The 27,024-nt window shown below is 39.9% G+C and overlaps 1 protein-coding gene and 1 non-coding gene across 2 annotated transcripts in view; one reads left to right on the forward strand and one right to left on the reverse strand.

Annotated features, from left to right (window-relative positions):
* The first annotated feature begins 6,305 nt into the window (after positions 1-6,305).
* Positions 6,306-27,024, forward strand: part of mfsd14ba (major facilitator superfamily domain containing 14Ba) — a 25,418-nt gene continuing 4,699 nt past the window's right edge. The window contains exons 1-7 of the mRNA XM_071531743.1: positions 6,306-6,351; positions 7,937-8,118; positions 18,629-18,727; positions 19,780-19,842; positions 20,069-20,196; positions 21,153-21,267; positions 25,977-26,195. Coding sequence (XP_071387844.1) covers positions 6,306-6,351; positions 7,937-8,118; positions 18,629-18,727; positions 19,780-19,842; positions 20,069-20,196; positions 21,153-21,267; positions 25,977-26,195 — 852 coding nt within the window. The remainder of the gene's footprint in view (positions 6,352-7,936; positions 8,119-18,628; positions 18,728-19,779; positions 19,843-20,068; positions 20,197-21,152; positions 21,268-25,976; positions 26,196-27,024) is intronic.
* On the reverse strand, positions 11,449-11,521 carry trnav-uac (transfer RNA valine (anticodon UAC)). Its single transcript has one exon. It is a non-coding gene; the product is annotated as a tRNA-Val (tRNA).

Genomic DNA, 27,024 nt, shown 5'->3' on the forward strand with positions numbered 1-27,024 from the left:
TCTTTTGTTCTTTGTTCTCAGAGTAGAGTGTCTTTTTTTAATCAGGTAATCAGTGCACGTGTGCTATATATGGTTATGAAATTATTTTGAGTTCTTATAGGTGAATAAGAGTTTATGCTGTTCATACGTGTGTTTCCGTGTGTCCCATATTAGGTTTTTGGCTTTGAGTCAAGAAATCTGAACTGTGGGTTTGGCTTTATGCCGAGATTTATGTTGTTGTTTACTCTAGTGTGTAAAAGTGAGTGTATTGAGCCTCACTTCTTTGTTACATGCTTATCTAACACTGCATGCATGTTTTGAATAAAGAATCCGAAAAAAGACTCCTGAACCTTTGCTCATTCATTTTGACCCACGAGGATGAAGCTTATTTTTCCCTTACACTTCCCATAAAAACACATATAACTTCTGAACAGATTCACGTAACACCATCAGACTTTGTGGCCAATCAGCAGGCAGAAGAAGAGGCAGACGCTCCGTTATTGGACCAATCAAACAACGTGGAGGCTCTGTTTTTAGACAGAACCAAACCTTGGTCCAGAGGCAGAAGAGCGGCACTAATGGAAACTTAACAGAAACACAGCTGATTGGTCATGTGGTGTTTTGTGATAGTCGGCTAAAATGATTCAGTTGATTAAAAGCATCTCCTGTCCCACTTCAGGAACACTGATGAAAATGTGTGAATGTGGTGCCAGGTGATGATGTCACTTTCTAGGTCAGACTTCACGATAACACTTTACAATAAGGGTCACTAAGTTAAGGGTTAGTTAATGCTTAATAAGCATTAACTAACCCATAATTAACAGTTAACTAATGTGTCTGGTCATCATTTACTAATGGTGTTCATGTTGACTAAGGTATTAATTTATACATTATTTAATAGTCATCTTTATAAAGGATTAAATAATGTATAAATTAATACCTTAGTTAACATGAACACCATTAGTAAATTACACATAGTTAACTGTTAATTAAGGCTTAGTTAATGCTTATTAAGCCTTAACTTAGTGACCCTTATTGTAAAGTGTTACCGGCTTCACACATATTTGGGTTTGGGTTTTAGTTACTCAGTTTTAAGGCGCTATTGTTTGTCTAAATCTAAATCCACATAACTTTTGTTCACAATTATTCCCATGATGTTTACTGCATACAGTGTTGGAGCAATTTGGAGCCAGAAATACAAAAAAAGCTGAAGAACACACACACACACACACACACACACACCTACCTGTGACTTGGTGCTTCTCCTCTCATCTCCTTTTCCACCCAGTGACCGCTGGCTAATGCCATCTTGACTTTTGCTGTGAAGCACACACACACACACACACACACACACACACACACACACACACACTTACTTTTACTGTCTGAATTGAGAGGGAACATATCATGGTCATAATGTGTGAGATGTTGAGACCCACCTCCTCCTGACAGCTGCAGAGCTTCTCTTCTCTCGTTGTGTTTTCAGTCTCAGGTGAGTCCGTCCATGTCAGCTGACTAACAACTGCCTCTGCGTCTCAGCTTACAGGTAGGCTACACTTTCCTCTGCAGGCACGCTGTTGCCTAGCAACGCCTCCAAACAGACCACAGGCCAGACAGAGTAACCTCTAATAGGACGGAGTGTGGAGAATAAGGAAAAATATTGCTGTTGATGGTGTTGCCATTCAGCCATTCAATTCAATTCAATTCAATTCAATTCAATTCAATTCAATTCAATTCAATTCAATTCAATTCAATTCAATTCAATTCAATTCAGTTCATTGTCATTATACCAGTCCAGTATAACAAAAAGTCTTGTTCACCAGTCTCTCTGGTGCAATATAAAAACATAAAAACACAGTGCAGACACTGACACAGGAAGAGACACACTTTCAAGACAGTTTTTAGACATGAAATACAAAAGATATGTAAATAAGAATAAGAACAGAAAAGAATTAGAAGTAAAGTCATGTATAAAGAGTGCAAGTCATCATTGGTAGCATTAAGTCATGTGTAATATTACATAGTCATCATGAAAAGTATTGCACAGTGCCATTAAAGCCATACTCTACCTACTGAGCTACACTGAGAATGAAACTTGATTTTTATTGATTTAGTGTGATGAAGAAACATTTATCACACAGTGTTGCCTCCCAGGATGGAGATTTTTCGAAACTCTGTTTTCGTGTATGTATATATATATATATATATATATATATATATATATATATATATATTTATTCATTTATTTATGTATATATGTGTGTATATAGATAGGCTACATTGAAGTTTGAGTAAAGGCTTGAGTTAGTTAATTTAGTTGTTTTCTTGGTCACTTTTCAGTTTGAGTTTGAATAAGACTACCTTCTATTTTTGTAAATATTGGCTATGGTGAGAAGTCTCACTGGATTAGGTTTTAATTTTATTTGAGAACTAAACTCATCCAATGAAAAGAAATGTTATGGAGTTGATTATGTTAAAATCTGGATGAAGATTTTTTTTTTATTTTAGGGTAAATCAATCTGCCCTCCACTGACTCAAATCATAGGGTAGCAGCAAACTCAGAAATGCTGCTTCACTACCTCCCAATCTCCCTGCTTCAAATTGTTCTTTATAAATTAGAATAGAATAAAATAAAATACTACTTTATTAATCCCCATGGGGAAATTAATCTTCTGCATTTAACCCATCCAAACAGCCCATACACAAACACACAGCCATAAGCTGGAGAGGCCTGAGGGCACAATGGCAGGAGCTTGCATCTGATCTTGACTCTGAACCCTCCGGTTGCCAGCTGTCATTTTGCCAGATTTTTGTGCCATCTGGCCAGGGATTCGAACCGGCAACCTTCAGACTACTAGTCTGCTTCTCTAACCTCTGGGCTACCTACCGCCCAAGTTGCCCACCTATTATTTCTACCAGCCCACCCTAATATAGCAGGCTAAAACCGGCCCTGCCTCACACCATGCTCCATTCAAAAATCTGGAGATTTAGTGTTTGCTTGATTATCGGCAAAGGTGTATAAGTGTAAAACATAACTTCAGACCTTTTCTGGATCGATGGGATCCACTCTTCAATTCGGCATCCATCAATTTCATATTTTCATAAAGTTTCAACTTATTTAACTGGTTTTCCTCTTAATCCCACAACCTGTGAGCAGTATAAATTTAACTGAAATAAAGTGCTCGGTGGATTGGATGTACGAGTTTACCAGCAGAGCTTATCGATTCAGAGAAGGACTTCAGTCTTGTTCTATCAGGTCTGTAGGTTTGCCCATAAGCAGGGCAGCAGGAGACCGGCAGGTTTTGGAAAGGATTTGGCGTAATGTTGCCTGTGGATGGAAGCCATGCAGGTCAGGTGACTGAGTCCATTCACCTGCTTTTAGATCAGTTTTTGACCCCGAGTTGAGGATTACTGTTTCTTTGAATTTCTTTCTTTCATTTGCATAAGGCCCAAGGCATCATGTTGTGAGTTGATGTTAAATGTTGTCCAGCACCACTAGGTGGCAGACTGACCTGCTGCAGGTCTGTGGCTCACACACCTGCATGGAGTGAGACTGGTGTCTCTTTGAATATTGAGTAGCTGTAAGACATTTCTTAATTTGGTAACACTTTATAATAACCATCATTAATAAATGGTAAATTGATAGTTAATTAAACTTCAGTTAATAGTTATTTTACTGTTAACAAACAATGAAATGATCATTAATAATGTTTACTAATTATTAGTAATGCTATAATTTATGTTATTTTATCATTAGTTTGTGTAATATAAAATCATTTGTTTATAAATTATATATTGTATCATAGCTGATAAAAAGACGGTAAAAAGGGTAAAAAGCTAAAGTGTTACCCTTAATTTGACCAATCAGAGGCCTGCAACTATGTGTCAGTCAAATATGAATTTGGCCAATCATCAGCCAGAGTCAGTTGTCAGCAAGGTTATTATAGTTTTGCATTTTTCATTAGTTTTTATTTTTATTTCGTTTTGACTTTTTGTTTTCAATTTTAGTTTAGATTTAATTAGTTTTTAAAGCGGGTTTGCTAGTTTAGTTTTGTTTTTATTTGGTGAAAATGCTTCGTTTTAGTTTAGTTTTTATTAGTTTCAGTGTTAGTTTTAGTCTTTTTTGGTAATATGGGGTATTTGTCAGGGGCGAGATTCAAAAATTCAAAATACTAGGCTTATGTATGAAAACTAAAGACATTTTCTCTATAATTTTAGTTTAATTTAGTTAGTTTTGTAAACACACAATACGGTTTCAGTTAGTTATAATTTTTTTGTAAAGCCTCGTTTTTATTTTTCAGTTAACGAAAATGTTTTTTCACACCTAGTTTTCGTTATTTTGTTAGTTTTCGTTAACGATAATAACCTTGGTTGTCAGTCATCTTTCTCCATTTTTCATTTCCCCGCTTGTGAAAGCAGAGCGAGTTCTGACTGCAAATGTAACAATAATGTGTTTCCACTTTGAGGACGGTGTGTTAGAAACCTAAAACGCATCACTTCCTGTGCGGCAGAGGATTTTTCCCAGGAAAGAGCGACCAGACACCGGCTGTTCAGAACAGAGAGAGAAGATTTATGAACTGATAGAGGCTGGATCACTGTGGAGGTAGAGAGAGAGAGAGAGAGAGAGAGAGAGAGAGAGAGAGGAGCAGAACGAACATTCATTCATATGGAAGTGTCACAGAGTATTTCTTTAATAAAGCACACAGGCTCTTCTCCTCAGATTCATATTTAATGTGAGTACATCATGTTGAACGAGCCGCTCAGCTTGAATTATTGATCGTCCTCTGAGTGCCTTATGTAACTCCATCCAACAAACACAGCGGTGATAAAACACTGACTGACTGACTGACTGACTGACTGACTGACTGACTGACTGACTGACTGACTGACTGACTGACTGACTGGCGAATTGCCCGGTTTCTAAAGTCTTGACTTGAGATCTTGTGTTTGTGTAAATGACTTAGATTGAAAGTGATGAGATTTGTTCCAGCAGACGACTGAATTTAAATTCTGTTTTCTGAATTTGTATGGAATGATTGAATTTATTGAAGTTGAAACTGATTCTAGAAATCAAACTCATGATGCTCTTACCAAGTTTTTATCCTATTAAAACCATATTGCATTGAAAAGTCCTAGATATTTAGTTTTCTTTAAGATATTAAATTGATACTGGACTCTTGATTTGTTCTGACTTGACTTGCTGTTCTACATTTAGACTTGAGACTTGACTTTAATGACATGGACTTGACTTGGTAATCTACATTTAGACTTGCTGTGATGTCTTGTTTTTAACTTTGGATTGCTGAATCTCCCGTGTGCACAACAAATTTACCCTTGGGTACTAATAAAGAAACCTTGACCTTGACCTTGACCTTGGGACTTTAATGACATGGACATGACATGGACTAGACTTGGTAATCTACATTTAGACTTGAGACTTGACATTAATGACTTGGACTTGATTTGGTAATCTACATTTAGACTTGGGACTGACGTGGGACTTGAGCAAAATTGACTTTAACAGCAACTTAGACACGATACAGAAAGCGAGACGTCTCACTGCTTCATATGGATGAGATCGGTATGAAAAAGTTCCCTGAAACCTTCAAGACGACAAATTATTTATGAGCAAAGATCACGGGGGAAAAATGCACAGCTCTTCCCTGACTGGGCCTGTGGAAATTTCAAACTGTCTCCTATTTATGTATTTATGTATTTAGCTTGCATCTTTAAGTTTATGAGTGATAAAATAGTCACCTGGATACGTGGCGTCATACTGCGACTTTCTCATCTCTCATAATATGATGAGAGATGAGAAGGGTGAAGATCGAGTGGAGCAGGACGGAGGAGACAAACCAAGAAACTCCATTATGAGTTGAATGTTAAATCTCTGTGTTCCTCTGGTAGAGTCTTGGGTCGTGTCTCTTCCTCCATGATAAAACCCCCCAAAATCAGTGATTCTGTGATCTGTTGCTCCGGTAGAGGAGACTGGAGAATTGTGTTGTTGTTTTTTTCTCTCTCCATTCACTGCCATTGTCTGGAGGAACAGTCTGAAAATCACTTCTAGCACATAAAGGAACGTTAATGAGCAGATTTCAGATTTTCTTCTTTTGCTATTTTTATTTGTTAATGATTAAGAATGTCTCACACTGACTTGTCATGAACCAAAGAAGCTTAAAACAATAAAAATGTGTATTACAAAATAAATTAAATAATAATAATAATAATAATAACTCTTGGTCCAAGACAACTAAAACTGCCAGGGTTAGGGGTGCAATTCCCACTGGGACCATCCATACTGAAAAACACCTGTCCAAGGCCACCCAATGCATGCTGGGATAGACTCCAAGCTGTATAAACCAGTGGATGAAGGTGAACAACATCCACATTAAAGCCTTTTCCTCCCCTCGGCCTGCTATGCGGCGGGTTTCTGCATGTGATGTCTCGTGCCGGTCACGTTTCCCCCCGCCGCTCATCTCCATCATGTTTTATTCACACACACTGAACCACACACACACACACACACGTGATTTACCGTCTATAGAGTGTATCTCCATCCACCAGTGTCAAGCCCGCCAGAATACCAAAATAACACCTAAATTTCAAAATAAAACCCCTGTTGGCAGGTGTGTTGCAACGTTTGTGTGACTAATTCAAACTACCAAAGTGAAAATAAATCTTATATTTAAGGAGGAATCTGAACTAAATGAAAAATAAAATATCTGATGTTTTCTCCAAATGTTCTGTTCATCCCAGTGCGTCATTGTTTTTTTTCACACGCTTTTATTTTGAAGGCCAAACCGCTTTATTCCCGGTTTTATCCTGGCTGTTTCTGTCTAATTTGACGTTGCTCTCTAATCCCTCAGATTGTCCATACGGGTATATTCGTTTTGTCAACCCAGCGAGTCGTTTACCTCATTATATTTATATCGAACACACCCTGCCCGAGCCGTCTCTCGTCCGGTTCTGACCCCGGTTAGTCTGATTCGTCTGGCCCAGACCCGGTCCAGGCCCGGCGAAGACGGACCGGAACGGGCCTTGGACCGGACTGACGTCGTGTGCGGCGTCCGTCTTCCAGCTCCGTCAAGTCAGACAGCGGAAGAGGATAACACAGGAAGTAAAGGGATTGTGCCTTCAAAATAAGTGTCAAACATGTCACGTTTTGAGGTGGGGGTGGGGGGTCATAAAAAAGAAACAACAGCAAAGCTAAACGTTAGAAAAAATTAATCAATATGGGCGTTGCTTTTTTTTCCATTTCAGATTTTTTTACTGCGTTCACTGTCTGCTTGTTCAGCGAACGCAGAGGTTTTGCGGTGCTGCACACCTGTCACTCATCATCAAGATGAGTGACAGGTGTTGAACTTGACCAGTTGAGGAGGAGGAGGGCGGGGCTAACAAGGCATGTTAAGAAAAAATACAATCAGGATCATATGTTTGTAGCCTATTATGTTTGAAAACAATTGGAGCAGTAGAACAGACAGTGGAAGCTTCTGATTGTAGAAATAGCCTACATCACTGGATTTAGACTTTTCATGGGCATTAACAGGAAAAAATAGGAAAAATAAAATTACACTGGTATTATCCTTTAAATGTAGAGGGGAACTTTATCAAATGGTTAGAACAATTATTAGGCTATCACAGAAAAACCTTTAATGTCTTGTGTAGTTGTAATTTATGGTTTATTTTTTCCTTTTCAAAATAAAGTTTTCCAGGCAATATTTGAGCTGTGGGTGTGCGTTTTCTGTTTGTTTGTTTGATTTATTTATTTTTGCTGTTTTTTTTTTTGTTTTTAACACAAAGGGCGCTTTTATTCTGAAAAGACCAGACCGGAAGACTTATTCTAGTTGCTGCTGCCTTGACACTGGTAGTTTACCTTCAGCACCAAAGCCGACCAGACTCTCGGACTGACCTGGCCTGGATCTACCGGGATACTGTGGAGATTTCACACCGTTTTCAGCTCGCTTTAGCCACTGCGGGGCTAAATTAGGAGGCATCCTGGAAGCAGCGGGGGAACCGCGGATCTCTACCCGGCATGGATGCTTCGTGACCCGGGGGAGATGCGAGGAGACGCCGGCGGAGCCGCCGGGGACCAGCCGGGTGGTGCTGGTCAAGAAAATCATCATGAAGGATGGATCGGCGGTGGGTGGAGGGATTATTTCACTGTTATTTATAGATTTATCTGCCTGATTGATTGGTTGTCCCGCATTAATACGTTTTTTGTTGTTGTTTTATAGCCTATCAATAATTCCTAATTCACGTATAAACTAGCAGTAATTAATTAATTAAGCCGCAGGTAAAACAGCACAGACCTGCGTTTACATTTTTTCTACATCGTTTAATTCGCTGTTAGACCTGCCAAACATATGAATTATGTTCATGACACGACAGGAGAGATTAAAACATGTATCATGGTCAACCGACAAGACGTCAGTGGGATTAAAATATAAACCAGGCCTGCATGGCGTCATTTTTCACAGCAAAATAATCCAAAATACATATGACGATATGATCGGCAGTGCGGGTTTCTCTACAGACGCTTGCAGTTGAATATCACAGTAATATAATATAACGGTAATATAGGCTAATATCGCTGGAATGAAATATTTTGGTAATATTCTACTGATGGTGAAATGAATGGAGGACTTATACCGGACTGTCTCAGAAAAGGCCATTCCTCGTGTAAAAGTGTTTTTCCCGGTGGTGAGCGGGCCTGTGTGTGTGTGTGTGTGTGTGTGTGTGTGTGTGTGTGTGTGTGTGTGGCAGGTTGATGTGGCCCGGCAGCTTACTGTGCTGTAGTCTCATCCATTATGAGTTACATAACAGACTGAGCCGCCCGGCCTCCATACCGCTGCTGCTCCTTCATTTCCAAACCTGACTCAGTTGTTTTCATTAGATTTGTGCTGTTGTCTTTTATTTCAGCCATAAATCTGACTGAAAACTGCTGAATAACCGATAGATAGATAGATAGACAGATAGATAGACAGATATATAGATAGATAGATAGATAGATAGATAGATAGATAGATAGATAGATAGGCTATGTCATGTTCAGCTCCATCAGTGTACAGCAGCTGTTCATGCTGCCTATAATCCACAGTATCTTCATCATGCATGTGGCGCAGTTTAAAGCACAAATACTAATATTGTTTCCCATCTGAGTGAATTATTTTGTCCGTTTCTGATTAATTTCACACTGTAATGTCCATTATAACCATATCATTATAATATAATACTTATATAATAATATAATACTTTATATACAAACTGAAATGCATACAAAACCCAGTTTCCCCATCTATCTATCTATCTATCTATCTATCGGTCTATCTACTATCTATCTATCTATCTATCCATCCATCCTTCCATCCGTCTATCTATCTATCTATCTATCTATCTATCTATCTATCTATCTATCCTTCCATCCGTCTATCTACTATCTATCTATCTATCTATCTATCCACTATCTATGTATCTATGTATCTATCTATCTATCTATCTATCTATCTATCTATCCATCCATCCATCCATCCATCCATCCATCCTTCCGTCCATCCATCCATCCATCTATCGATCTATCCGTCTATCTATCTATCTATCTATCTCTCTATCCATCCATCCATCCATCCATCATCTATCTATCTATCTATCTATCTATCTATCTATCTATCTATCTATCTATCTATCTATCTATCTATCTATCTATCTATCTATCTATCTCTCTATCCATCCATCCATCCATCCATCATCTATCTATCTATCTATCTATCTATCTATCTATCTATCTATCTATCTATCTATCTATCCATCCATCCATCCATCCATCCATCCATCCATCCATCCATCCATCTATCTATGTATCAATCAATCTATCTATCTATCTATCTATCTATCTATCTATCTGTCTATCTGTCTATCTGTCTATCTGTCTATCTATCTATCTATCTATCTATGTATCAATCTATCTGTCTATCTGTCAATCAATCTATGTATCAATCTATCTATCTATCTATCTATCTATCTATCTATCTATCTATCTATCTATCTATCTATCTATCTATCTATCTATCTATCTATCTACTTGTTCCATCAGTATTATAACAGAAGCAGATTATAAAAGCAGTTTTCTCACTCAGGGTTTGCTCAGTTTGTCCAGATGTTGAATGTGAATAAAGATGATCTCATTATAAATAATTCAGATTTAAATCCCGTGTGATGATAACTCAGACTAAGATCATTTTCCAACTAACTGCAGATTCCCCTTCAGATATCTGATGCCTAACAGAAAATAAACACAGGGTTCTTGTTTTTTATTCTAATATTTAGTCATGATGATCGATTCATCAAAATGTTGATTTCTAGACTTTGTAGGCTTTATCAAAATTGTTGCGACTGGCCTATACCACAGGCTGGTTATGAATTTAAATCTCCTATTCTAAAGGGCCGGGGTCGTAAGATAAGAAAAGCCAATATGATACAATACTCAATATGAGGTTCAGGATCAATACAGCCACAATACGATGATGTGATCAATAAAAGTTCAGTGACAACAAACTACTACTACTATAATTGGAGAGTGGTTTGTGTGTTTGTGTGTCCCGAGAGGAGGGGAGAGGAGAGGAGACAAGGAGAGGAGAGGGGAGAGGAGACAAGGAGAGGAGAGGAGAAGAGAGGAGGAGAGGATAGGAGACAAGGAGAGGAGAGGAGGAGAGGAGACAAGGAGAGGAGAGAGGAGAGGACAGGAGACAAGGAGAGGAGAGGAGAGAGGAGAGGAGAGGAGAGGAGAGGACAGGAGACAAGGAGAGGAGAGGAGGAGAGGAGAGGACAGGAGACAAGGAGAGGAGAGGAGGAGAGGAGACAAGGAGAGGAGAGAGGAGAGGACAGTAGACAAGGAGAGAGGAGAGGAGAAGAGACAAGGAGAGGAGAGAGGAGAGGAGACGAGGAGAGGAGAGAGGAGAGGACAGGAGACAAGGAGAGGAGATGAGGAAAGGAAAGGAGAGGAGAAGTCGAGGTTATAAATTCTAGTTCTGTTTATTTCTGAGACTCAGATCTTTCCAGCGATGCCATTGGCTGCTAGAATGTAAACAACAATTTAAAAATGTCGTTACAAAGTGACAATAATATAATTTGGATGGAGAGCTTGTGAAACTGAGATGGTCAAGAGTCTCATTAGTGATTACTACAGCAGAATAACATGGAGCTGATATCACCATTCATGTTCCTGACAGCAGAATAACATGGAGCTGATATCACCATTCATGTTCCTGACAGCAGAATAACATGGAGCTGATATCACCATTCATGTTCCTGACAGCAGAATAACATGGAGCTGATATCACCATTCATGTTCCTGGCAGCAGAATAACATGGAGCTGATATCACCATTCATGTTCCTGACACACCAGAGGCACTGACATGTTTTAGATGGGATTGCTCGTTATTGATCCCCGAGGGGGAAATTCAGTAAAGTGTTGGTTCCACTGGGGCTCGAACCCAGGACCTTGTGCGTGTAAAGCAGACGTGATAACCGCTACACTATGAAACCTGCTTTTGTGTCAGGATATATTGAATTTTCATATATCGTCTCATCACCAGTAACTGATGTAAATACTTTAGAATCGTTCTAAAGTAAACCTTAGAAATAAGCAGACGGCTGAGAAGCGTTGTGTTGGTGAACGTCACCTTGGACATAAACCTGCGTTCACGTGCGATCGGTTCATCGGAAAAACAAATTTCCTATAGAGCTGAACGAATTGAAAATTAATTGAAATTTTATCGAAATCGCAATATGGCCTACTGTAATTTTCGAATCGCAGGAGACGCAATATTTGTTAAAGGTGAAATGTGTCAGAATACCATTTTAAAGTAAATATTGTGGTGCTGCAGAGATGTCCTGGCCTACACATCATATTCTACAGACTTAAGAAAACATCTTTGTTTGGTACAGATCCCCGCAAAAATCACACCATAATCATTTTAATACGTTTTTCAATGAAAATGAGAATAATGATGTAAAAATGATCATTCCCTCTAATATCGCGAATTATATCGCAATTGCAATATCAGTCAAAATAATCGCAATTATTATATTTTTTCAAAATCGTTCAGCCCTAATTTCCTACTTGGAAATTTCGCTTGAACGCTGTTCAGAGTCGGATGATGAAGTCAGAAAGTCGTAGAAAAGGTAACTAGCTGAGTTATGATGTAATGACGACCTTTAACCTTCTCAACATGGTGGAAAAATCATGTTTTGTGAAGACAACAGTAAGAAAACACTTACATGCACATGCAGCTGTGTTACAGGTTTGTAGTCAATCCAGATTAACCTTCATAACTGTTTAAATTATTTTGTTAAATTAGCTTGTGAAGATGCAGGACGGCCATGTTTCTGTCTGTCAGTTTGATTTAACGACTGACTTGGAAGTCCTGGATGTCGGACTTTCCCAGCAGCACCTGAACGCACAATTCGTTGGACAGGGAGACAGACGTTGTGATGTATCTGTCAGATATATCAGAAATACTTTTTTCCTACTTGGAAATTTCACATCAATTTAACAACATTGAAAGTCGGATGATAACAAATTTTGCTACCAGAATTTCTGAATTACAACTTTTAACCTTCTCAACACAGCGGAAAAATAGTTTTGTGTAAGAAGACACTTACATACACCTGCACCATCATTACAGGTTTGTAGTTAGCCAGACTAACCATCAACTAACATGGAATTGGTTAAAGGTCCCATATTATGCTCTTTTTAGCTGTTTAAAACATTTCTCAGTGGTCTTTAAAATAAGGTTATGAATTCTGTTGCAAAAAAACACCCAAATCCAGGCTCTATGGGGCCTCTCCATCCTCTCAGTTTCTCCCCTCATTAACTATGCGCTGTTCTGAGTGGGCGGGGATGCTCTGATAATGAGGCGCTGCTCTGATTGGCCGCCTGATCGGCTGGGTGAGGGGGGAGGGTGCAGACGCGGAAAAACTCCAAGACCAACATGGCAGCTGTTTGTAGAAGAAAACTCCGTGACACAACATGTAAAACCTACAGTTTTGAGGCGGAATCTGTCAACCGAACAAGAGGATGCAACTGCCGAAGTTTTACAGACACGGTTACAGCAGGATGTCTCTGACTGGTAGGTTGAAATTTCACTGTTTTCCTACTTTCTCACCGTGTGTGTATGTGGTTGCGTCGGCTAACGTTATGTGGTCTTTCTGGATAGCCATAGCGGACAAATTTGTATCCCATAAAAACGATATCTAACGTTACCTGCCGGAGTGTCTCGCACTGTAACTATACCGTATGGTTTGTTTGATTCGTTTTTAGCCTGACGTTCACCGGTGCCGGTGGTTTGAGGCTGTCTAGTAAGCTCGTCAACACAGTAGGTGTCGGTAGCTTTTAGCTGGCTACTTGGATAGCTGCTGTAATGTTGTTCCATGGAGTGTCTTCCAATTGCCGTTGTACTGGCTAGCGATAGGAAACAAATCCACACCAGACATTATGTAGTTATTATGACACCGGCAAACATATGGTTATGTCCTATGCTATCTACCATTTGGACATATGACTGTCGTAATTTATGCCAGTGTTACTCAGCTATAACGCTAGCTCAACAGTTTTAGAACTATAGCTGAAATATTCAAAAACTGCATCTCATGGAGGCCTGCTGGTCATTCCCCCTGTACATAACATCTTACCTCTTTTAGAGTTGACACCTTTGTTTGTCCTGTACATTAGGTTGTACAGTACTCACATCTACTCTAAATTGTCTGTGCTAATAAACATATAATATAGATAAACGTAATCGTCAGTGTAATGTTCCTATAAAGCTTGCAAAATTCAGTAACAGTTACCCTTTCTCATTCCTTAGGTTACCAGAAGAATGAAGCAGCTTCAGGATCCACCTACATGCATGTTGATCATCCTGGTCTGGAGCCTGTATGTTTGAATGTGTTCTCACTACAGAATGCAATGAACATTTATAAAGCAGACTGTGGGCCCTTACAGCTTAGAGGTAGAGAGCAGTAAGTTTCTTTTATGCATTCTGTGCATGAATTGATTTGAACATGTGACTTTGGATAATACTTTACATGACAATAAATTTGAGTAAAATAACTGTGTGTTGTTATACTTTATTACACATCCATGTAGAAAAAACTTTAGCACACCTAAAAGTCTTTTAGTGACAGGGGCATAGGACAAAAGTTACTGAAAAAGTAATATAATCCAACACACTGTCTACACTTGCATGGTGCTTTATTACATTTCAGTCATTGAAATGTAGTAAAGCACCATGTAAGTATAGACACTGTGTGTGGGATTATATACGTTTTTCCCTTTACACACCCATGTAAATTAAATGTGAAACCAATAAGTAACCACAACACTGACTGTTCATACAGAATAAAATTATTTTATTTTAGAAAAGGTATAAAAAAGGCACATGTAGAAACATAACATATTGCTTATAGAGGACCATACTGGGCTGCTTATGTTACAAAATCTACATCTGTGAGTGTACACAGGGTGTATCAATCACAATAATGATTTATAATTTGATGTTTTTAGTTATCTTATGTATTCGTGGAAAACACCCAACTACAACCTGACCACATGCCAGATAACCAAAACAACAATAGAAGAGACTAAGTATTCAAATGAAATATATTGACAGTATGTGTACCCTCTTCTCAGTGTCTAGCCTACAGATCCTTTGTCAGCTAGTGCTGGGGCTTTCTAGGTCTCAGGGTCAGAGTATTGATACCAGTGTGTGTGTGGTGCTGTGCAAATGCTGTGAGCTCCATGATGCTGCCAGCTGCGTTGGGTTCAGACTGCCTCTTGATTGAACCGAGACACGTGGCTGCAATGACGTCCACCTTGGCTGGCCTGTCAGACTGGGCGCACAAGTCTTCTGGGATGGGGATCTTCAAAACCTGGCTCACATGAGGTACAGGGTCCTGGAAGACTTGATCAAAGATGAGGTCCATCAACTCATCGACGTAATCTGTGGAGTAACAGAAACACAGAAGTCATCAGTTGTTCCATTAGAATATACAGAATATACATTGCATAGTGTGGCCTGACACTGGTGAGTCGCAAAATGTGCAATTTTGAGTCATAAATTATTTTATACTATAGTTTATACTTTGTTATAACATTTGTATATTTATTTAACGACTGTCTGAGATGTGCTGGCCCCATAGCAGGGAATAGCAATGTTTAATGCAACCAATTATCTCATTGTCATATTGTTTAGGATATTGCATCATGAGTAATACCTACACCTTACAATATACTGCAATCCAGTAACATTACCACAAACTACAGCCTCAATAATTACCATGTAGTTGGTTCTAAACACAGTCTCAAGTAAAATAGAACATTACAATCTCGAGAAAGGTAGCATTTATTGTAGTCTCTTGTTCAGGTTTTCTAGTTATTTTTTGCCACAACCCCAGCTGATTACAAGACTAGAGTGGCCAGACTAGGTGCAAAGACAGAACGTGAAATATTACATGTCATCAGCCAGTAACTCCTTTCCATTCATTTGGCGTTAGAAGTGAAATGTTTGCGGTGACCAGAGTCCCCGATAAACAAAGTACTGTTCGAGTTTTGCCACGTTAGGTGCGGCTGTCTAGAAAGGAGATGTGTCCGCAAAGTGAGCCAGAGGAGCTAACCTTAGCTAACGCTAACGCTAACGCTAGATTAGCACGCCGCTAACGGCAGTAATTCCTAGCCTGGATCATAGTAGCTTTGTCCTTTCGGGGCCTGGTTAACTAGACGATTGCTAACTGTTGTTGTCGTTGTGGCCAACAGGCTTCCTCGTATTCACAGGCCCGCATCAAACTCCGTCCCATCGGGACTGGAGCTAAATCGCTACCCGATGCTAATCGGACTGAAACACCATAAACTACCGTATTCATTTCTCATTCTCAAGCTACGTTAGCGGACACATCTCTCCACACAAGGCAACTGATTTAGCAACAAAGCACCATAGACTGTGTTAAAAAACAAACATGAAAACAATGTCGCAAACAAGCAAATGGAACATAAATTTACACACGTTAGCAAACCTCGACATGTTGTCAAGCCCAGCTGACTGCACCCAACTGTAAATATCATCACAAAGTGGCGACACTTACCGATTGCACATTTGCTGTTTGGCCACATCCAGTTGGGATAAATCCATCTTCCATCTTCCAGGAGCAGTGTTGATGTAAATCCTGCTTTGTATTGACACTCGTTTACGAAGCAGTCCGAGGTAAAGCGGTTAGCACAAACACGCAAATTTGGACTAAGTTTACTGTAGTCAGAATGTTATTGTAAAAAAATATATTTTTATCTTCCGATGCTGAGAGGCAGTGTAGAGCTCCGTGTTCAGCCTTGAAGCCAACAACGGAACATTTAGCATGTTTTGCTCTTGCTTTTGACATCTGCTAAGCTGTAGCAGCGAAGGAAAACAATGGCGGCCGACAGCCCACAGAGAGCAGAGAGGAGTGGGAGTGGTTATCCACCATGGAGGTCGGCGTATGCAAATTGCTCCCCTTGGGACGTCACAAGGGGAGCCAAATCAAAACGGCTCGTTTTCTGGCATGTGTTCCCAGGGAGGAGGCTAGGGCAACAATGCAGAGGCATTCACTTCTCACATTCTGGGGGTTGTTAGGTTGAGGGATGACTAAAGTATATGTGTATGGGCAAGGAAAAACGTGTTTTTCATAATATGGGACCTTTAAATTAGCTTGTTAAGCTGCTGGAAGTCGGTGAGCCGGTCAGTTGGACAGGGAGAGATGTGTTGTGTTGGTGAACGCTACCTTGGAGAGGAGTGGAGCATGCTAGTTAATGCTAGACACCAACTGATTACCCAGTAACTGAAGTGGTAGAAATAAAAAACAAATAAGCAGTGATGAAATATGATTGTAGTCAACCAGATTTTATCACCTCACTTGCTGTAACTTACTGGGATCATTGAGCTCTTTTAGAAATAACTGACTAGCATGCTAAAGACTAATCAGGGTTTCCAATTCCGGACAGCATATGACCAAAAAATCACAATCATACACCGATATGTTTCATCCTGTACTGTTTTTGCTGAAGTTTCTCATAAATTAACAATCCTCCACCTGTCTTTTTTAAAGTTTAATATCGCTTTTACCTTAACATGTAATTGATTTTCTTCCAGTCCCTGCAAATGGATGATAGCGCACCTATTTTTGAGATTCAAAATTCGTATCCGATTCCGGACACTTGCTTTCGTCCGTGTCGGTGTTTTCATATACTCGATATTAACCCTTTATTAACCCTTCCTGTACCTTCACAATGTTACAGATACTTGTAAGAAGTGCAGGCTCTGGACTCAAAGCTCTTATTTTTCCATTTATCAGCCAAACGATTCTCTACATGAAGTAACTGTCGCCCAAAGTGGGATTTAAGGCTTCCTGCTTCTTGTTCGTGACTAAGTTCGTAACTTAGTGTTTTATATGCTTAAATGTGTATAGATATTTATGAAATTTGATACCTAGCTTCTGAAATGTGTATGAATTTACGTCACTTTGCTTTCGATTGGGAACTCTGGAACTGGATACAATTCCGTTAGCGCTGAGCATTGAAATGAGGCACGTTTTAGGCTGATAATGATAATGTCATCACATAAATACACAAATAAAGAGATATACTTCCGTTGCTAAATTGATCTGAAGAGCTTTTACTTCACTTTGATATCCCATATCGGTAACACTTTACAATAAGGGTCACTAAGTTAAGGGTTAGTTAATGCTTAATAAGCATTAACTAACCCTTAACTAACAGTTAACTAATGTGTCTGGTAATCATTTACTAATGGTGTTCATGTTAACTAAGGTATTCATTTATGCATTATTTAATAGTCATCTTTATAAACTATTAAATTATGTATAAATTAATACCTTAGTTAACATGAACACCATTAGTAAATTACCCATTACTTAACTGTTAATTAAGGGCTAGTTAATGCTTATTAAGCATCAACTAACCCTAATTAAGCATTAACTAACCCTTAACTTAGTGACCCTTATTGTAAAGTGTTACCCTGATATCTTTATCTGGACAGCCTGAATCTATCCCAGTAGTAATATCAGTAACGGCAGTAACACTCGCAGCTGCTCACATTTAAAGTAATAATAAAACAACAGTAGAGAACAGCTTCTTCATCTGGTCTAGATCTGTGCCAGCAGAACCTGTTATCATTAAAACTAAAAGTAGAAAATAGCCCACATCCCTGTCTGGACAGTGTGTGTCTGTGTCAGTGGGCTCACGTCCGGTTTGATGAACGCTCGCTCTGGTTTGGACGCTTCTTCTTTCCCAGTTAATTCTCTTCTTACCCTCCAGACCTGACACACCTGCTGCTGCTCCGTGGAAGGATTTTAGTGTGAAAATAAGTTACAATCGATATGCTTTTATGTGTGTGTGTGTGTGTGTGTGTGTGTGTGTGTGTGTGTGTGTGTGGTGGAAATTATGCTTTTTGTTACCTGTAAATGTCCTCGTGTTTAACCTCTGGACTGTTGGCTTCTAATGAAAAGTACAATTGCAGTAAACATAATAATAATCAAAATGTGTGTGTGTGTGTGTGTGTGTGTGTGTGTGTGTGTGTGTCTGTGTGTGTGTGTGTGTGTGTGTGTCAGGTCCAGCAGGGGATCGGCCGGCCCAGTGTGTATCATGCGGTGGTGGTGATCTTCCTGGAGTTCTTCGCCTGGGGATTACTCACCACACCCATGCTGACCGTGAGTAATACACTGTGTGTGTGTGTGTGTGTGTGTGTGTGTGTGTATGTGTTTGAGATTCTGCATGTATGTGTGAAACGGTGTCTGTGTGTTTTTCATGCACCTACCGTATGTGTGTATTTTGTGTGTGCGTGTGTGTGTGTGTGTTTGTTAAGCATATTTGTCGTTGGTCTTTGTTTACTGGCAAGAGTGTGTATGTATCTTATGTATGAGTTGTGTGTGTGTTTGCACTGTGTTGTTAGCTAACTAACCCCCCCCCCCCACACACACACACACACACACACACACACACACACAGGCCCGCTCACCACCGGGAAAAACACTTTTAGGCGAGAAATGGCCTTTTCACACACGGCGGCCATCTTGGAAGTCTCTGAACAGCTGACTGTGTTTCTGTCATCTCAACAGAACTGAACAGACGGTTAATTTCTGTCTGTTTCTGACTGAACTGATCATTTCATCACTGATCCATCTGATTGATTTAGTGTTTAGATAATGTCAGCTTGTTAGCTAGCTAACCATAGCATCTGGTCAGCTAACCATCACTGTCTTGTTGTTACACATCTGATTAGCACACTAGCTAACGTAGCTAGTAGCGGCTAGCGTTAGCATGTTGACATTAACATCAGTGTGTTTGCTGGCTAGTTAGCTAGCTAACAGTTTGTTCAGGTTAACTGAGCTGACTCTTCTCAAGCTCCAACTCTTCATGTTTTGGAGTAGAGACTAGGGCTAAAGACAAGACAGTTTACTGTGTCACAGTAACCTACATTTGGAAACAAATCCACCTTATCACACTATTCACTTTTACTGAGAACGTTACTGAATGGATCTACAGCCACACCACAACAAGCTGACTCAGCTGCTCTCTGCTGACAGCTGCTTCACACACATTTACACTTTATTAACTAACACACAGTTCTACACTGTTCCTCCATCATGGAGACTCAGCTGGCTGGTGGGAGATCTGTGATAAAGCTTTCCTATTGAACTATTGTTTTCTCTCTCTGTCTCTCTCTCTCTCTCTCTGTCTCTCTCTCTCTCTCTCTCTGTAGGTTTTACATGAAACATTTCCCCAGCATACGTTCCTGATGAACGGCCTAATTCAGGGGGTGAAGGTAAGAACTTAAACAAAATATATATTAAAAATATTTCATAATACAAAAAACTAAGGTTTGGTACTTCTGCCTTCATGGATGTGGAATCTTGCTAAATACAAGATTAAAATACCAAACAGCATTTCACTGTTGCTACAGATGTTGTTGTTGTTGTTGTTGTTGTTGTTGTTGTTGTTGTCATTATGACTATTACCATTAACTCTTGACTCCGCCTCTTCCTGTCCAGGGTCTGCTGTCATTCATGTCCGCTCCCCTGATTGGTGCGCTGTCAGACGTGTGGGGCAGGCGGTCGTTCCTATTGGTCACCGTCTTCTTCACCTGCGCCCCGATCCCTCTGATGCGGCTCAGCCCCTGGTGAGTCTGCTGCAGGTGTCATGTGATCGATCCTGTTAGATAGATCCTCTGCTCTTTGTTTCTAGTTATCAGCTCAGCCAATCAGAGGTCAGGTAACACCAGTCTGTAGTCTGTGTAACCAACCAGCTTGGTGTCTGACATGTTTGTATCTTTTGCTATTGTATGTATGAACCATGTGGAGTGACACTTTCATAAACTTTTCTACTCCACTCTACTCCTCTAAATATATAATGGTAAATATTACAATATCATATCACAACAACAGTGATCAGCGATAATGATAGGTCTAATAATTAGCTCATATAGATCCTAACACAGTCTCAAAGGTAAGAAGTGGATTATCCTTCACCTGAAATGTTTGCCTTGTCATCCTGAAATGCAAATGAGGCAAATGTTGGATCACTATAATGAGGAAGCACAGTTTCCACAAACCCCTTCAGTCCATTGGGATGTTCTCTGCTGTTCTGGACGGCAAGGGCAGTGACTGTTTTGTATTAAACACGTAGTTAAACCGATTTCATCAGGCTCCGAAAATTCTTCGAAAAGAACGCAAAGAACGTCCTTCTCAGCTGCCGTAGTTGCAGCGCTTGCGTAACACAACAGAAAGTTCAACGCACCACCGTTTACATTTAAATAAACGTTTTGCTACGTTTTGTCGGGGCTGAACGCAGGGCAGGTTCACCTGGTTTGATCCAAGATGGCGGTGCAGCAGTGAATTATGGGATACTAATTTGAACCATTAGATTTAATTGAAACAGCAAAACATAAAACCCAAAACAGGATAAAATCTGTATATTATACCTTAATATTAAAGATTACAACCAAGGTGACTTTGACTTAAAAAAAAAAAACATGCCATGCTCTTTCCACTGTCAGAAACAAGAAATGAATCAGATTAAAAACAGAAAGGCGAGTGAAGCTGCAGAGTGTTCAGTGTTTCCTGCCTGCTCCTCCAGGTGGTACTTCGCCATGATCTCCATGTCCGGAGCGTTCTCCGTCACTTTCTCCGTCATCTTCGCCTACGTTGCCGACGTGACGGACGAGAGAGAGAGGAGCACCGCCTACGGCCTGGTAGGACTGATATTTCACTCATTTATTTATTTATTTTATTTTATACCATGGTCTGGGTGAATATCCATTAATTCCTGATAATGGACACCTACTAAGTAGATCCAGTGAAACTGTCTGTTCACCGTTCTAAATTGATGCGATAATTAATCCGATTAGCAACTTGAGATGCGAGAATGGAGTCGGAGTTGAGAGACGACATCTCATATGCAGATATCTGTTTATAGAGATTAACCGAAATGTCACCCGGACCTAAAACACCTACAGAAAGTATCGATGTTTGTGTGTTGTGTGGAGAAACGTTCGACTCTCGCGTCTCAAGTCGCTAATCGGACTGTAAACAATGACCGGAGCACGGAAGAGGAAGTCTTGGCCCGGATGTCCGCTGGCTACACCGGAAACCCCCAAATATTGGCCTTCGCCCCCAGAGTCTAATCGTCGTCAGACCGATAGACGATGGGTTCCCAGATTGACTCTTTACTGTCCCATGAGGTAAATTTGGTCTGCAGACTGGATTTAGAATAAAATACAGAGAATCATCACATCATGTTTATACCATGTGGACAGAAAACAGCAGTGGATGAGACCAGACAGTCACTGATACAGTGCTTTGAAAAGTTGCTCTGGAGGCAGAAATAATCTGATTGGTTGGAGCCAAAGAACCACAGTTTTTCTGGCTAAGTAACGTTAGACTGCAGCTCAGTGAAAAAGACAAGAGGTAAGAGAGGAGGAAGCTAATATTATCAAGAGTCATTCCTATGTTCCCAGGGTCCTATGTCCCCCAGTTCTACGGTTTGGGTTAGAGACCTTCAAAATCAAATAAAATGATAACCATTGGTTTTGTTGTGTTTATATAGCTGTTTTGAAGCCTTGTTCCAATAAAAAACTGGATAATATTTATGAAATATTTTAACTTGAAACGGGTCAAATTTGACCCGAACACAATAGGAGGGTTAATGTGTGTTAACAGAATATTGAACTGGGGAACATAGGACCCCGGGAACATAGGACCCTGGGAACATAGGACCTTGGGAACGTAGGACCTTGGGAACATAGGACCCTGGGAACGTAGGACCCTGGGAACATAGGACCCTGGGAACATAGGACCTTGGGAACGTAGGACCTTGGGAACGTAGGACCTTGGGAACATAGGACCCTGGGAACATAGGACCTTGGGAACATAGATACGCTCCCATGAAGCCTAGCGCTTTGCTACTAACTGAAACAATACAGTTTAACCAAACTAAGTTATAACTAGCTGACCTTACAATATCATGATGATCATGATGAGTCATGAATGAATGAAAAAAAAGTAATTATTACACTATTAAATATTCAAACCTCAGCTGGAATGTCGACGGCAACGCTGTTGACCGCAGCAGTGATTTCATTTATATTTTGACCAGAGTTTCCTCTTTGCTATTCACACTTGCCAGTTAGCTAACTTGCGCTCTGAAAAACTCTTTGGCTCCGCCCACTGAGGTTTAATAGGATTTTGTTTCTGCCTCTGAGAAATATTTACTGAAACTGAAACCGAAACTCCAATCTGATGAAAAGTCAGTGTAAAATACAAAGATCTTACCCAGACATAAGATTCACGTTATTTCATGTATAAAAGAGTCAGGGGCCGGATTCACCAATGTGTTCTTAAGATAGATCTTAAGAAATGGCATAACAGGAAAATTTAGGAAGTTCTTAAGAAGGCGCCTAAGTGCAATTCCTCAATATTTTCTTAGTAACAGTCTCATTTCTTACGAATTTCTTTAATTTTCCTACTTAAGAACTTCTCAAAATAGGGCCTGAATTAATTCTGGTTAATAAACTTTAGGCTTACTGCCATTGAGGCTAGGAGACAAGGCTAGGAGGCTAGGAGACAAGGCTAGGAGGCTAGGAGACAAGGCTAGGAGGCAACCCAAAGTGCTTCCATCTACAAAACAATTGGGGAAAAACCTATTTAGAGCAACTAGAGCAAAGATTTAAACATTGGTTGCTGTTGGTAACTGTAAAATTTGCAGCTTATTTCCAACAGACATGAGACAGAGGCCTACCTGGCCCTACACCAAATAAAGCTTTACAATAAATGTTCATCTTAATGTTAGGTGTAGGGGAACCTATGAAGACTTTGAACTATAACCTACTTGTCTAAAATGTGTTTAAATATATGATATTAGAGGCTTACCTTTTCACTGTAGGAGTTTTAAGACAGGTGAAGGGCCGTCTTAAAGTTAAGAAAAATCAAGAACAAATTTGACAACTTTAATTTCAAGAATACCATTTATTCCTAATATTCCTAAGAAACATAAGAAGAAAGTTAAGAAAATATATAAGAACTTTTCCTATTTTCTTTTTCTTAAGACTAAAGTTCAGAAAAAAATGGCACTTGAGAAGATTTTTTTTCTTAAGAGGGTTTTGTGAATCCGGCTTCTGGTTCTGGCTCAGTCCAGGCTGTGAGGCTCTAGCGGGGCAGAGACGGTCCGGACTCCTCACCAGGCTGCTCAAACATTTATTGCGGTTGCCGGTTGTCCGGCTCACAGCAGTAACCTTGCCTGGCTCCTCACTGTGTTGGTAAAGTGCAACTGAGATGTTTTGCCAGCTCAGGTGTTTGTTGTTTGCACTCAGCTCTAACTGCACCAGTATCTGACACTGATTAATACTGAGGGAGAGAGGTCAGAGCGTCTGCAGGGGGTCAGGGTCATTAATCTGTTGTTGTTGTTGTTGTTTCTCCAAAGAAATATTTAAAGTCACCACAACATACTCCTGTTTAACAATAAACACCAAAAACTGTACAAAATGCTTATTTCTCATTTTGTTATATCAAAATCCCATTACTTTTACTTCCTGGAAAACCGTGTGTTTTAGTGGTTACTTCATGGAGTATCAGTACATAGTTCAGTGGTTCTCAACGTGGGGTCCGGGGACCACCAGGGGTCCTTGAGGGGGTTCTAGGGGGTCCACAGCAAACTGATCAGTTGTTAAACTTCAGCATTATTTCATTTACAAGAAGTTAACACAGTTAGTGAATATAGAAGAATGACTGTTCTGATCATAGTTTCTCTGTTATCTCTCTACCTACAATACAGACAGTCATGGAGTTCTGGACAAAATCAAATCTGACAATCAAAATATTCCCAGATTTGGGTCTTAGAGACAAAATCTCATCAAATGGGCGTCTGTGGCCCTAATGTGGACTGAATGAGGGTCCTTGATATAAAAAAGGTTGAGAATCACTGTCATAGATCCTAATTTTTTTTAACAGTCCCCCTCCCATCATATAAAACCTGCAACTTCACAACCTTCAGAGTGACAACATGGTGCAGCAGTGAATCCCGCTGACTGAATTTATTAATTTATTTATTTGAAGAATCAGGGATTTGTGAAGCTCCAGATTATGAACAAAGCACCAAGTCTCTTTCCATATGTGTTCTGGTCAGATAAGATAAGATAAGATAAGATAAGATAAGATAAGATAAGGTAAGATAAGATAAGATAAGATAAGGTAAGGTAAGGTAAGGTAAGGTAAGATAAGATAAGATAAGATAAGATAAGATAAGATAAGGTAAGGTAAGGTAAGATAAGATAAGATAAGATAGCACTTTATTGAGATACCTGAGATACCTGGAAGTACCATCAGGGTTCCTTTATGTAGGGGTTCCTCAAGGAACCTGCTGCAGTTCCCCTATGTTTGTCTGAAGAACAAATAAAATAAAGACCTGAGTATTTCCAAATGCCTTCTGAAGAGAATATTAAAATGTCTCTGGTGGTGTGTAGATTCAAAAAGGCTATTAAAATATTAGGTCTTACCTTGTCTCTTTGTATTACACAGAACAGAAAATATAAAATGCGGTTGGCAAGAACATAATGTAAAAAAAACCCTAATGGTTCCCCTTCACTTTTTGGGGTGTAGGATGACTGCTTGTGACGGGACGATATATATCTAAATTCATTATACCTCAATACAAAATGTGTCAGTCCATCTGTTGTGTCAGGAACATGAATGGTGATATCAGCTCCATGTTATTCTGCTGTCAGGAACATGAATGGTGATATCAGCTCCATGTTATTCTGCTGTCCGGAACATGAATGGTGATATCAGCTCCATGTTATTCTGCTGTCAGGAACATGAATGGTGATATCAGCTCCATGTTATTCTTCTGTCAGGAACATGAATGGTGATATCAGCTCCATGTTATTCTGCTGTCAGGAACATGAATGGTGATATCAGCTCCATGTTATTCTGCTGTCCGGAACATGAATGGTGATATCAGCTCCATGTTATTCTGCTGTCAGGAACATGAATGGTGATATCAGCTCCATGTTATTCTTCTGTCAGGAACATGAATGGTGATATCAGCTCCATGTTATTCTTCTGTCAGGAACATGAATGGTGATATCAGCTCCATGTTATTCTGCTGTAGTAATCACTAATGAGACTCTTGACCATCACAGTTTCACAAGCTCTCCATCCAAATTATATTATTGTTACTTTGTAACGACATTTTTAAATTGTTGTTTACATTCTAGCAGCCAATGGCATCGCTGGAAAGATTTGTGTCTCATAAATAAACAGAATTCTGCACAGTCAGACTTTGTTGTCTCTGATCACATCGTATCCTGGTTGTATTGACTCCTGAACCTCAAAGATCACGTATCGAATCGTGCGGTGAGATCAGCAGATGGTCCGTCCGTCTCTTAACCGCCCGTCTCTCCTCCAGGTGTCGGCCACCTTCGCGGCCAGCCTGGTGACCAGCCCGGCCATCGGGGCGTACCTGTCCGCCTGGTACGGAGACAACCTGGTGGTTCTGGTGGCGACTCTGATCGCGCTGGCGGACATCTGCTTCATCCTGCTGGCCGTGCCGGAGTCCCTGCCGGACAAGATGAGGCTGAACACCTGGGGGGCGCCGATCTCCTGGGAGCAGGCCGACCCCTTCGCCGTCAGTAACCACACATCCGTTTACCTCAAAGGCCGTGTGATTGGTCGGTTCGGTTGACTGAGTAACCTCTTCTTCCCTATCGCCCCCGCCACTGGCTCCATCATTACAAACGCAGGTTCCACGGCCGAGCTTTGTTCAGACCCACAGAACTTTATTTTCAATTCTAGTCAAGATAACAAGTTTTCCAAAGACACCAAATGGGAGATTACAGGGAGATGTGTAGAAAATGATGCACAAACATCTAGATTTTTTCCATTTGATGTAATGGTGCAGCCATAAAAACACTGCGTCTTGTATTTTAATATTTCATTCAATATGCAGCTAAAGCTTCAAGAAAGAGGAACGAGCAGCTGACCGTAGGAATTTCTTTTTCTAACTTTGAAGCTGCTTAAGAGGAAATTTAAGGGTAAAGTCAGGGAACAAGGGGTTAATTAACTCTTTGGTTGGTTGATTGAGTGATTAATTAACTTATTGGTTGGTCAATAGAATAGAATAGAATGATCTTTATTGTCATTATACTCAGGTACAATGAAATTTGGCCTGGCTTCTCTCGGTGTATTTAAAATAAAACAAATAAATAAAAGCAGTAGTAAAAGCAGTAATAGCAGCATAATGTTACGAAAGACTTGCGGAAGTACAACTTAAAATTAAAAGGCGCTAGTTAAAGTAAATTTACACATTTACAAATTTACAAAGCTTGAATGTTATACATATTAATAAATAGATGTTAAATCCTTGTGTTTATAAATTGGTGATCGATTAACCATTGATTAATCAACTTATTGGTTGGTTGGTTGATTAACTCGTTGGTTGATTGATTAATTAACTA

Source organism: Centroberyx affinis, unplaced genomic scaffold (genome assembly GCF_046629955.1).
Source record: "Centroberyx affinis isolate AG114_WGS23_722 - 3 ecotype Tasmania unplaced genomic scaffold, CSIRO-AGI_Caff_v1 ptg002123l_1, whole genome shotgun sequence".
Lineage (NCBI taxonomy): Eukaryota > Metazoa > Chordata > Actinopteri > Beryciformes > Berycidae > Centroberyx > Centroberyx affinis.